The sequence below is a fragment of the Anabrus simplex genome, chromosome 2 (genome assembly GCF_040414725.1).
Source record: "Anabrus simplex isolate iqAnaSimp1 chromosome 2, ASM4041472v1, whole genome shotgun sequence".
Classification (NCBI taxonomy): Eukaryota; Metazoa; Arthropoda; class Insecta; order Orthoptera; family Tettigoniidae; genus Anabrus; species Anabrus simplex.
The window spans coordinates 1,007,457,696-1,007,469,902 of NC_090266.1; the positions used below are offsets into that span (position 1 = coordinate 1,007,457,696).

The 12,207-nt window shown below is 40.0% G+C and overlaps 1 protein-coding gene across 3 annotated transcripts in view; it reads left to right on the forward strand.

The window, feature by feature from the left end:
- tay (tay bridge) overlaps positions 1–12,207 on the forward strand; it is a 942,824-nt gene that overhangs the window by 785,522 nt on the left and 145,095 nt on the right. For all 3 annotated transcript variants that reach the window (XM_067141886.2, XM_067141887.2, XM_067141888.2), the window contains exon 10: positions 10,537–10,701. In XM_067141886.2, the coding sequence (XP_066997987.2) occupies positions 10,537–10,701 (165 nt within the window). The remainder of the gene's footprint in view (positions 1–10,536; positions 10,702–12,207) is intronic.

Genomic DNA, 12,207 nt, shown 5'->3' on the forward strand with positions numbered 1-12,207 from the left:
TGCAATCTGTATTTTATATGTAATGTGTTGTTGATAAGAAAGCCGTTCTAGCGGTGATAACGATTGCGCGAGAATCAAATGTTCGCGATAAAGTTGTGTATTTAATAAGGATTTCTTTCTATACAATAGTTTTATCTCATTTTTGAGCCAAAGGTTGTTGATTTTGTTTTGAATATCGATAGATTTATGTTTCGGAATGTTTTTCCTTTGAGTCGATTTTAGAAATTTCGGCACTAGATTGGATCTTACACATTCTTTTAGGAATTGAATATCTTTTGAGATCTTGCTAATTTTTGTTTTAAGGTTTAGATACTTGTTTTTATTAGCCTGGTTGGCTTTATTATTACAAGTGATGAAAATCATTTTTCGTCCGTATTGAAAGTTTCATAAACTATATATAGGATAATATCTTTTGTTTATTTCCACCTATTTTTGATAATGACTGAAGATGCCTCACAGTGAGAGGCGAAACATGTCTCATCTGAATAATGTTTTAAAGTAAATGCCAACTTCTTGTAATGTATTGAATAGGTGGAAATAAACGAAAGATATTATCCTATATATAGTTTATGAAACTTTCAATACGGACGAAAAATGATTTTCATCACTTGTAATAGGTAATATGATGTCGATAGAGGAGATTTATGTAGTGTTATGGTCATGTGGCTGCATTTTTGTGGATTGGGGATAAGTTTCCAAGTACGGCACCAGTTTGAGAGGGCATTAAGTGAGGACTGTAGCAGAGCTGCATCTGCTGGATTCCTGATCTCCCTAAATATCTTGCAGTCGTCAGCAGAGAGTAGGGTATTCGCTGTTTCGTCGAGTTCGGATGGCAGATCGTCCATAAACAAAGAAAACGGCAAGGGGCCAAGAGTACTGCCTTGTGGGATACCGGAGGTGACTGGTAACCATGAGGATGAAGTGCCTGATATTACCACTCTTTGCCAACGGTTATGTAGGAAGCCAGCAGGAAGAGTCAGAAGACTGCTATGTATATTAAATCGTTCGGAGAGATTATGGAACAACAGATTATGGTCTACAGAATCGAAGGCTTTCAAAATGTCTACGTAGCAGATATCCAGCTGTGATTTAGCTGCAATGGCGTGTGATGCAATGCTATGCAGAGTGGCCAGGTTTGTTAGACAAGAGCCACCTGGTAGAAAACCATGCTGCTTGGTTAAGATATACGGGAAAGTGAATGCGAGGAGACACTGGTGTATAATTTTTTCAAAGATAAAGGATAGTGTGGGGAGAATAGAAATTGGTCGGTAAGATGAAACATTCAATTTGTTGCCTGATTTGAGAAGTGGAACAATATTTTCCTGTCTCCAGGTAATAGGAAAATAGCCCACGGCAAAACATCTGTTAAATAATTTAGAGAGAGGGAGTCAAAGAGTGCTGGGAGTATTTTTTAGGAAAAGAGGACCTGTGGTGTCGGCACCGGTAGCTTTGTTGGTACGAAGAGTTTGAAGAAGGTTATGAACTTCACTTGGTGTGGTAGTTATGCTTGGTAGGGTTCTGTTTGAAGCTGTACCAACGGGAGGGAGCGGTTGGTTTTGTAAGGGAGGGGAGAAGTTGAAGAAGAAATAACTGTTGAACAGTTCATTGCGATCGGCACCGTCTGCTGTTGCATCGTTGTGGTTCACGCTAACAGGAATCCGCTCCGTCCTTCTCCGTCCTTCTCCGTCCTTCTCCGTGTGCTGATGAGACTCCAGTAGCGCTTGGGATTGCTGCGGATGTTTTCAGTGACAGTGTCTACGTGTGTTTTGTAGTCTCTTCTGACCATAAACCTCACGTGGCGGCGGATTTTAACAAAGGTATTGTGAGTGTGTGGGTTAGGGAAGTCTTTCCACAGGCGCCAAGCTCTCTTCTTATTAAATAGTATAAGTCTTGTCTCTTGTGATATTCAGTGTTGATATTTGCTGGTAGTAGCCCGTTGTGCAGGTACGAAGTCTTTAATTGCAGCTTGCAGCCAGTCGTACAGCAGGTCAAGAGCCGATTCGATATCAGCTATTTCGAGCGGACTCCAGGGAAGGCATTCCAGGGCACGACACATTGCAGGCCAGTCGGCACGGCGCCAGTTGTAGGTAGGGCGGTGGGATGTCCTGCTGCGAGGCTCTGAGGAGGGGTGGGGAAGGAGGAATGTAGCATCGAGGGACTGGTGGTCGCACAGGAAAAGGTTTCTGCCTGGAGTTATTGTTTTAAGTTCTAATGAGGAGAGTATGAAGTCCAGGGTGTTAGGTCCACGGGTTGGGTACATATGAAACTGTTTCAGTCCGAGGCCATTAATAAAACTGTCTATAAAGTATGTGTCACAGTTGTTAGCTGACAGTCCGGTAGTTGGAGAAGACCACTTTATAGACAGGTTAGTTGCCCATTAAAATTTCTTCACTATGAGGGAGAGCTGCAATGACTGAGTCCAGGCACTGTTCAAGGTCACAGAATGGGCTGTTTGGTGGTCTGTATTAACATCCCACAAGTACAGGACGTCGAAGAAAGAGTAGCTCCATCCACACTAACTTACAGTTCCGTTCGAGATCTGTCCTTCGTTTACATGGTAACGCACTGTTCACTGCTAGCATCACTCCACCACCTAGAGTAGCGCTATTACGACGGAATATGCTGTAATTAGCATTGAGTGGTAGTTCACTGTCACTAGCCCACAAGAGCCATGTTTTAGTAAGTCCGATCACGTTGACTTCTCTTAAGTCTGGCAGGGATAATTCACAATCAGACAGCTTGTTGTTTATGCTTTGCACATTCTGATAATGGATGTTTATGTCTGTTTTCATTTCACAAGTGGTGGCACTGGGGTTTAAGTGGACATCTCCAGCCAGTAGTAGGAGGCAAAGCAAGCCCCTAATCGCTGAGCGACCAGGCCTAGGCTTGTTCGGTTCAGAGCTAGTAGGGAGGCGCCTGTAAGTCTGGAAAATGGTTCATCCAGTCAAAGAGAATGCCAGAATGTAGTAGTTTCTCTCTGCTAGTAGCCATGCAAAAGGAGAACTCACTTTTTCACTTGCACACAAGGATTCCTTAACTCGAATAGACCCATGCAGAGAACCGTAACGCGCCACTCTGATTATTACCACACAAACAACAGAAACTGCGGCAGCACTAAGCTTGCGTGTGTCTACTCTAGCTGCCATCTTGTTGCAACAGACTATTCCAGTTTAGTGCTATTGTAATATATGACTGGAGGGCTTCCCATTCTAGAGTAGAAACCAAGAAGCAACTCAGAAGCTTCATTCTGATCTTGACTCTTTGCATTAAACACACTTGAAAGCAGGAAATAATGGGCAAATGTGGAAATCTGTGTTCTAGATGTTGGATAAAAGTATCTATGTACTTGTCATAAATTGTCTTGAAGGTCACAACATCGATATTTGAATAAGTGATGTGGAAATCTGACCATTCACCTGCAAGATGGTGATTGAAACTTTGAAAATGATTCCCTGGAATGTCTTTCAATTGTAAGACGCTGAGTTTTTTTGCTTCTAAGATTGGCTCAATTTCTGTCAAGTCAATATCTTGCATTTGCCAAGCTCTATATAGTGTGTACAGAAGAGGTAAGATCTGAAAGCATCATAGTTGCAGCTAAGAAATTGTATGTCTTCATGCACGTGCTTAAGCCTTCAGCTGTAATGTCATTCCTTTCAGTGGCCTCTCTTTCAAGTACAGCAACAACACTCACCATATATCTTATTAGAGACTGCACAGCAAAGTCATAAGACAACCATCTAGTATCACTGGCAATTTTAGGTTTAATTTGAGGGCTGTCCATGATATTCCAGATTCATGATTGAGGAAAAAAAGCTTCCACCGGGAAAGAAGAGCACCCTTACAAGGCATTCTTCCACCTCTCCTATGAATGGGTTCTCATGCCCTCCAGCCAGAGGGTCTGAGTCTGCGCCAACAGGTTTTCCTCCTGGAAAACCTACGTGCTCCCCTCGTAAGAAGAAACCCCGCCCCCGGAATACATCAAAGAAGTTCAAGGCATGCATCACCTCGTCGGGTGATAAGGTGATGTACATGGAGCATTTATCTCCATCTTCGGATGGGGATGTGAGTGTAGGTTAGGTAGCATCTCGCTGCTTCTAACCTAAACCTCAGAAGTCCACATATCGTCGCCATAAGACCTATCTGTGTCGGTGCGATGTAAAGCAACTAGCCCAAAAAAAAAAAAAAAAAAAAAAAAAGTCCACATCCACAGTATGGCACTGTTACAATGGAATTGTAACGGTTATGATAGGCATCTTGCTGAGTTGCGCCAGCGTATTAGCGAGTATTTGGCAAGTATATTATTAGACAGAACGACATAATGCTGACCGGGCTTCCGGTGGCGTTAGCAATTTTGTTCGTTGTGATACCTACAGCGAACATATTCCACTAAGAGCCCCACTGGTGGCTGTAGTCGTTCGCATTCCGCTGCCTGTGATAGCAACAGTGTGTAATGTTTATTTTCCACCAGGCCAGCCTCTTATTATAAATGATGTCACTGATCTTATGGATCAGCTTCCCCTTCCTTTCCTCGTATTGGGCGATTTCAACGCCCATCACCCTATATGGGGCTCTGAAGTGCCTTGTCACAGGGGAAAGGGAGTTGGAAACATTGGTAAGAGAGCTGGATTTATGTATTTTGAATACAGGAGAACCAACTCATTTCAGTGTACGTTACGGCACATACCCTTGCATAGACTTATGTCTATGCAGCCGAACGTTGGTTCCGCTGTTTCAGTGGAATACACACGATGATCTCTGTGACAGTGACCATTTTCCCATTGTTCTTACTTTGTTGAAACAGAAATCTGTCGAGGCTCCTCCTCGATGGATTCTTAAACATGCTGATTGGCCAAAGTTCACATCTCTAGCTGTTTTTAACGACGTGACCAGACGGAGAGTAGACGGCGATATCAATTACATAACACAAGTTATTCTTGCTGCTGCTGAGGAGTCCATTCCCTCCTTTTCAGGGAGTCCTCGCCGAAAACTCGTTCCTTGGTGGAACGAAGCAATTGCAGCAGCTATCAAAGAATGCCGTCACGCTCATAAACGTTATCATAGGCAGCCTACTGTGGCCAGCTTGGTAACATTTAAAATACTCTGTCGTCTATGACATCACATACTCCACCATCTCAAGTGTGGACTAAACTTCAACATATTTCAGGTATCCAAGGATCATCTTCTGTACCAGGAATTTCCAATGCAGGCAGTATTGTCACTGAACAACTCTCGATTGCTAACCATCTTGCTAGTCATTTCGGGGATGTGTCCGGCTCTGGGAATAACCATAGTGATTTCCTTGTTCTGAAGCAGGAGGCAGAAGGTTATCACTAGGTCTCGGTTGTTTAGGAAAAGTCATATTTTTTGTTGTCTCTATTTTCTTGCCTGATTGGATTTTGGTGAAAATCAAGTGATTATCATCACAATTAAGTGATTTTTATTTGTCATATAAATGCATATTTCAGCTACTTTTTGTAATAAGGTCATATTTTGAGCTATTTTCATAGAAACTACACATTTCGGTCATTTTTCGGCGTTTTAGCGACAGCTGTAGCTGTGCATAATCATCGTTAACTTTCCGAACGAGAACTAGTATTCACAGAACTGCTTTTCCGTATCACATCTGTAATTAACACAAGTGGAATACTCTGCCTCTTCTATCAAGGTTTTCCAACAGTTTGTCGGAAAGCTTTGTCAAACTTTCGAATTATATCAATTGCAATTACTCGTTTTAAAGCTGGTAGCTTAGAAATTCATGCAAGCATTGAAATTATGAGAAGTGTTGAACTTTTAGCACAACAAGCACATGGAATAGTTAGCGTCAGTGTAAAACAGAAACTTCAAAACGTGCTTAATCGAAATAATGGTTTTCGCTGTGTGTGTAAGATAAAATGATGATCTTAGAGGAGAAGGTACCACTACATTTCAAGATGAGTGTATACTCAACAGCAGTGATTTAATATTATTTAAATATGCACCAATAATATCTTGTGACGTAGAAAGCAGCTGCTCTTCTAACAGGAATATGTTAAGAGATAATCGGAGGTCTTTCACAGCTGATGCTTTGAAGATGAATCTTGTCATACACTTCAACACCACTCGTGGAAAAGAATGAAAAATTTATGCGAGTTTGCACTTTTGCCCTGCCGCCCTACCATAATGTATTGAAAGACATCTACTTACTTCGTTTCGTTGTGCTCAATTTAAACTTGAACGCATTTGAGTACATAATATTAATGTAATCTGGGCTTAAACATTCCTAAATATTAAAATTTAAAAAAAAGGTTGATTTCTGGTTTTCTCATATTTCAAACCACCAATGAAGGGTGCAAACATGTTTTGACTTTCAAAATGTTGTGTGATCTGATAATCTTAGTAAACTTAGTACTTTATAAGTATGTATTCACAAATGTTTGGTAAGAGAATATAGGACAGTAGACTGTGAATAATTGCTGAATATGTATATTCAGAAAATTAATATGAGAGTGAAAATAAAGAATTTACTTAACAAATGTGTATCAAAGGGATTGCAGTTTTGATTTATAACTTACTGTATTTTAAAATGGCCATATTTAGATTAATCATTTTTGGGTCATATTTTGTAATTTAGAAGTCATATTTTGTTACTTTTGAGTAATCTTTGCTTGCTTATTTGGGCTAGTTTTAAGTTTTAAACATCTGAGGCATAGTCATCACCTTAGTTTTGCCACTCAAGCTTCAGAGGACTTTAACGTGCCCTTTACGAGTGGGAACTCCGCAACGCCTTGGTGCTTTGCAAAGACACGCCTCCTGGGCCAGACAATGTCCATAACCAGATGTTGAAACTCCGTAGTGAGGACAGTCTATTATATCTCCTTCGTGTGTTCAATAGAATCTGGATAGAAGGTGAATTTCTGTCTCAGTGGTGAGAGGGCATAGTCATTCCCGTCCTCAAGCCTGACAAAAATTCCAAGTATGCAGGAAGCTATAGACCTATTTCTCTCACTAACTGTTTGTGTAAGCTATTTGAGAGGATGGTAAATCGCCGACTTATGTGGTGTCTGGAGAAACAAGGACTTTTGTCTGCGTACCAGTGTGGTTTTCGAGCCGAACGCTCGACCTTTGACCACCTGGTACGCCCAGAGAATTCTATCCAGAATGCATTTCTTCACAAACAGCATTTGGTAGCTGTTTTCTTTGACTTAGAAAAGGCCTATGACACCACATGGTGATATGGTATCCTTTCAGTCCTGCATCATTTGAGATTCTGAGGTAACTTGCTGGTATTTATTGTGAATTTTTTGTCCCTTTGTCTATTCCATGTCGGAGTTGGGAGGGCATATTCGCAATACCACGTTCAAAACAATGGAGTCCCACAGGTATCGGTTCTTAGTGTCACTCTGTTCGCAATTGTCATAAACAGTATTGTTGTTGCTGCTGGTTCAGCAGTAATATAGTCGCTATATGTAGACTATTTTGCTCTGCATTATAGCTTGTGTAATATGGCAGTCGCAGAGCGACAATTACAGCAACCTATTAGGAGAGTGGAACAGTGGACTTTAGAACATGGCTTTCGGTTTTCAACCACAAAGACCTCTGTTTTTTACTTTTGCCGGCAGCACGCTTTTCACTCCCGTCCTGATCTTTATTTAGGAAATATCGCTCTTCCCATAGTTGACACCGATTTCTTGGGCTCCTTTTCAATCGCAAATTATCGTGGGAGCCTCGTGCGGCAATTTAAAGTGCAATGCACCAAGAAGTTGATTATCTTAAAGTCTCTTAGGAGCACTAATTGGGGGTGCTGACGTCACGGTGCTCCTGTAATTTTATAGGGCACACATATTCAGGTTAGACTACGGTAGTGTCTCATATGGATCAGCAAGGCGAAGCGTCTTTGCGAAACTGAATAGCATCCACCACAGCGGGGTTAGGTTGGTGAACAGAGCTTTTAGTACAAGCCCCGTTGCTATCCTGCTTGCTGAATCTGGTGTGCCGCCTTTACACCTGTGGCGCCAGCAAATGCTTCTGTCCTATGCTGCAAATTTGTGACAGATGCCACTTTACCCAAGCTATCCTTGCATATTCCACAATGGAAACCATCAGCTGTACGCTGCTTAACCTCGAGCAACGCGGCCGGTTGGAATACACTTAGAGAGCAGTTACAGATTGTTTGATGTACCTTCGATTCCCTTCTTTATCAGACAACCAAGTGGGGTACCTCCATGGATAATACGATGACCTAAAATAATCCTGGATATGCACACTGGCCAGAAGGAAAACACGAACCCTTCAATTTATCGGAGGCTCTTCCTGTCCGTTGTTGGCCGGTATCCAAGTTCAGTAGTCGTTTACACGGATGGTTCGAGGGCAGAAACGAAGGTGAGCTGTGCGTTCGTTGTTGACAATGATAGGTTTCTTTTTGCTCTCCCGGAAATCTGTAGTGTGTACACAACAGAGTTCTATGCTATCTGTTAAGCTCTGCGGTACGTACTGTCCGATGAGCGCCGACACCTTCTGCTTTGTTCCGACTCTTTGAGCTCGCTACAATCTATTGATACAAGTTTCCCTCGGAACCCTCTGCTGCAGCGTATCAAGGACTTGCTGGCCGGGTGTTGGGATGCCAGCACCAGAATCACGTTCATGTGGCTCCCAAGCCACATGAGTGTAGAGGGAAACGAGTTAGCAGATAAGGCTGCCAAGGAGGCAGTTACACTGCTCCCATTGCCTTACAAGGTTCCAGCAAGTGATATTCGCTCTCAGCTGAGATATTTGGTTATGCCCCACTGGGAGATGGAATGGCAGGCCACTCCTCTTCCAAATAAGTTGAGAGCGATTAAAGGTACAACAAAGGTATTGAGGACTTCCCTTTGGGTTTCTCGGAAGGAAGCAGTGGTATTATGTCGTCTATGGATCGGCCACGGTATGGTCACGCACTCCTATTTACTGAAAGGAGAACCTCCTCTGGTATGTACTTGCAGTGACCATCTTACCGTGTACACATCCTTACGGAGTGCGTGGACCTGATCGATCTGTGTTGTAGGCTAAAACTCCCGAGTACAATCTCCCTCATCCTGGGAGATGACGAGCAGTCAGCAGACCTCGTCATTTGTTTTATGTGGGATAGTGTTTTTTTAAAATCATATATCATAATGTCCTTTATTTTAGTATATTTGTGTTAACTGTGCTTTTATCCCATTGACTCTCTTTTAGTTCATGTTTGCGTATTTTAATGTGTTATTTTAACTTCTAACTTAAATTATATATCTGTACTTCCAGGCGATGCCTTATTCCATTTTTCCCTGTATTTTCTATAATTTAATTAGAAAATAAGGCATTGTGAATTAGATCCACTGATTGTTTTAACCTAATAATCATTTTTCATCACCATTTATTTTAAACTCTAGTCAGAGGATACATTTTAAAATTTTAGAATTTTAATTATCATATCATGTCGTCCATCTTCTACCATTAGGGGCGATGATCTTAAATGTTAGGCTCCTTTAAACAAGCATCATCATCATCATCATCATCATCATCATCAATTATTTTCCTACTCCTACCAAAATTTTTCTTTCTCACTGAAATGCTTTTACAAAAATACTGGTCATTACTTCCAACCATAATGTAGATCAATACCATTGATGGGAAAAGTACAAAATAAAAGTAATTGGGCTGAATTAGATTTACATGAGAAATACTTCACTCAATTACTAATTATAAATTATTTTTTCAAGAAGTAATCAGAAAAGTTAAAATTTCTCTACTTCACAAAAAGTCCTTAGGAAGGAAAAACATATTTCTTCACTATTTTTGTCTTTTTTTGGCCATAGAGACTTTAAATTGAGACCAAATACAATACCTGGAATATTCAAAATGATTGTTCTCAACCAAAGTTCGTATTTCACACTTACCTTCTTATTGTTAGGCCAACTAATTAAAATTACCTATTTATTCAAATAGGGGCATGAGAATTCCTTGACCCCTTCGCCATCAAATGTTTATTCCGGTTTCATTATCGTCTCATAGTGTCATGGTACACGATTATCTGAATTTCAACCATTTACTACTACAAGCTTCAAGCAACTGAACGAGCGCGCATCGTATTTTTGGCTTTATACCCATGATGTGATCTCTTATGTGTGCTGGACTACAGTATTGCAAAACCTCGGATGTGATTTATATAGGTTACTAAAATGTAACGATTGCTAGAATGTAACTAAAATTTTATTTCAGGAAGTAAATTTAGAGTAAAAATTACTTTGTGTGAAAATAATGATTAAAAGTAAAAATTACTAGAAAAGTATTTGTTATAAGTAATTTGATCACTTTTACTCAGTTACTTGCCAACTCTGATCAGTATTAACCTTGTTGACCCTTGTGTTCATATTTTAAAATGCACCCACTTATTTTCTTCTGCTTAAAAACATTGATTTAAGTATAAGTAGTGCTATTTATACATTTAAATTTATTTCATGATTTTTAATCAACTGCTTCAGTATTATATTTAAAAATAGTATTCTCTTATGGATGTCATATGTTTGCGATTTCTGATTGCAGTAGTAACGTGAGCAGTCTGAGTCGTAGCAGTATTACACCAGTGAGTGCTGCTGCCCTTTCGAACAGTGTAATAACTTCCAACTCATCTCCTTTTAGTTCCACGCCAGCTGTCCCAGCTGTTGTGTCTTCTAGTCTTACTTTCACCAAGACGCAAGTATGGGGCAGGTATGTTTACAGCTTGTTGGAAAGGGAAGTTCATAATATTTATCAATAATAAGGAAGAGGAGTCTAGAGCAAGACAAAGTGCAAGAGCGTAGTGCTGACATAGGATAGGTAAATGCCTAGCTCCAAGTGTAATGTGAATTAGTGTTAAGAAGCAGGTTTGGAAAAAGTACAGCTCTCTGCAATATTAGACATGAGCTACTAACATATTAAGCACATTGGAAGTGTAACAATATAGCTATTACTCGAGTGTTTTGCCAGAGTGTTGCAATTGTTTAGTCAAAATATATATTTTTTGTATGTTAGTAAATTACTGAAAAGGGTTTGTCCTATTTAAGGACAATCCAGTGCCAATGGACCATCCTCAGTTTCAATCCTGCACTCAGTTACCTAATTGCTGGGCATATTTAGACTGTAATGTACTCGCAACAAACTGCAAGCCTATGAAATTCGCTCTTTGGAGATAGTTTTGCATGAATGTGTTGTAGTTTTATCAGCATAGCAAGAATAATCGGTGCTTATTTGATAACTGCTGATTTAAAATGAAAATAGGGAGCTTCTGCTGTGGTTGTATAATTTCGTGACTGCTTTGGATTCAGGAGAAAATCTAAATATATAAAATAACATATCGTGCCTGACTGACTGACTGACTGACTGACTGATTCAACATTGCCGAGCCAAAACTACTGGACATAAAGAAATGGAATTTTGGGAATACATTTATATTAGAGTGTAGATTCTCACTAAGGGAGTATTTTTGGATATACCGTCGAAAAGGAAGGTGAATTGTTTAAATGAATTTATGCTCGACGATGCCGAAATATAAATTATATGCCAGAAAACTGAATCTTAATGAGGCTCATTATAATTAGTTTCATTATGATACAGGTTGTCCACCAATCAGAGTTCATATTTTCATTACGATACAACTGTTTGACCAATTATGTAAGGATAGCATCCCACCTGCACTCAACGCACTAGCTTCGCGCTTGTTTTCAAAATCAAATATGTTGGACACACATATTAACATCAATGCACCTTTTATTTCCAATATTCTGCAACCACATGGCACATTTGTGCAAATTCACTTCACCAACTCTACAATAAACAATTTGTATTTGAAATAAAGGTAGGTTATGATAACCTTCTATCAAAGCTTTGAAAACATATGGTATTGCCAAGGTCTCTGATCCGCTCACAGAGAATCAATAATCCAGCACATGCGCTCTGTTCAGTAAACTCAACTGTCAAGCGACATCTTGACAGAAACGTATGAATATTTAAAAAAGAGAGTTATAATTATCATCGAGCATAAACAGTCGTATGCCACTCGCCTATAATTATTGCCGGTATAGGCTTGTTGCATAATTTACTATTATCTATATCTCAAAAGCTTAAAAGTTTACAGACGTAAAAATTGGTATTTGGAATCTCCTTTAAAAATAAAGAAACACGTATATTTTTGTTTTTAGAAAATCCAATGAATGGGGGGTGTACAGGAGTGACAAA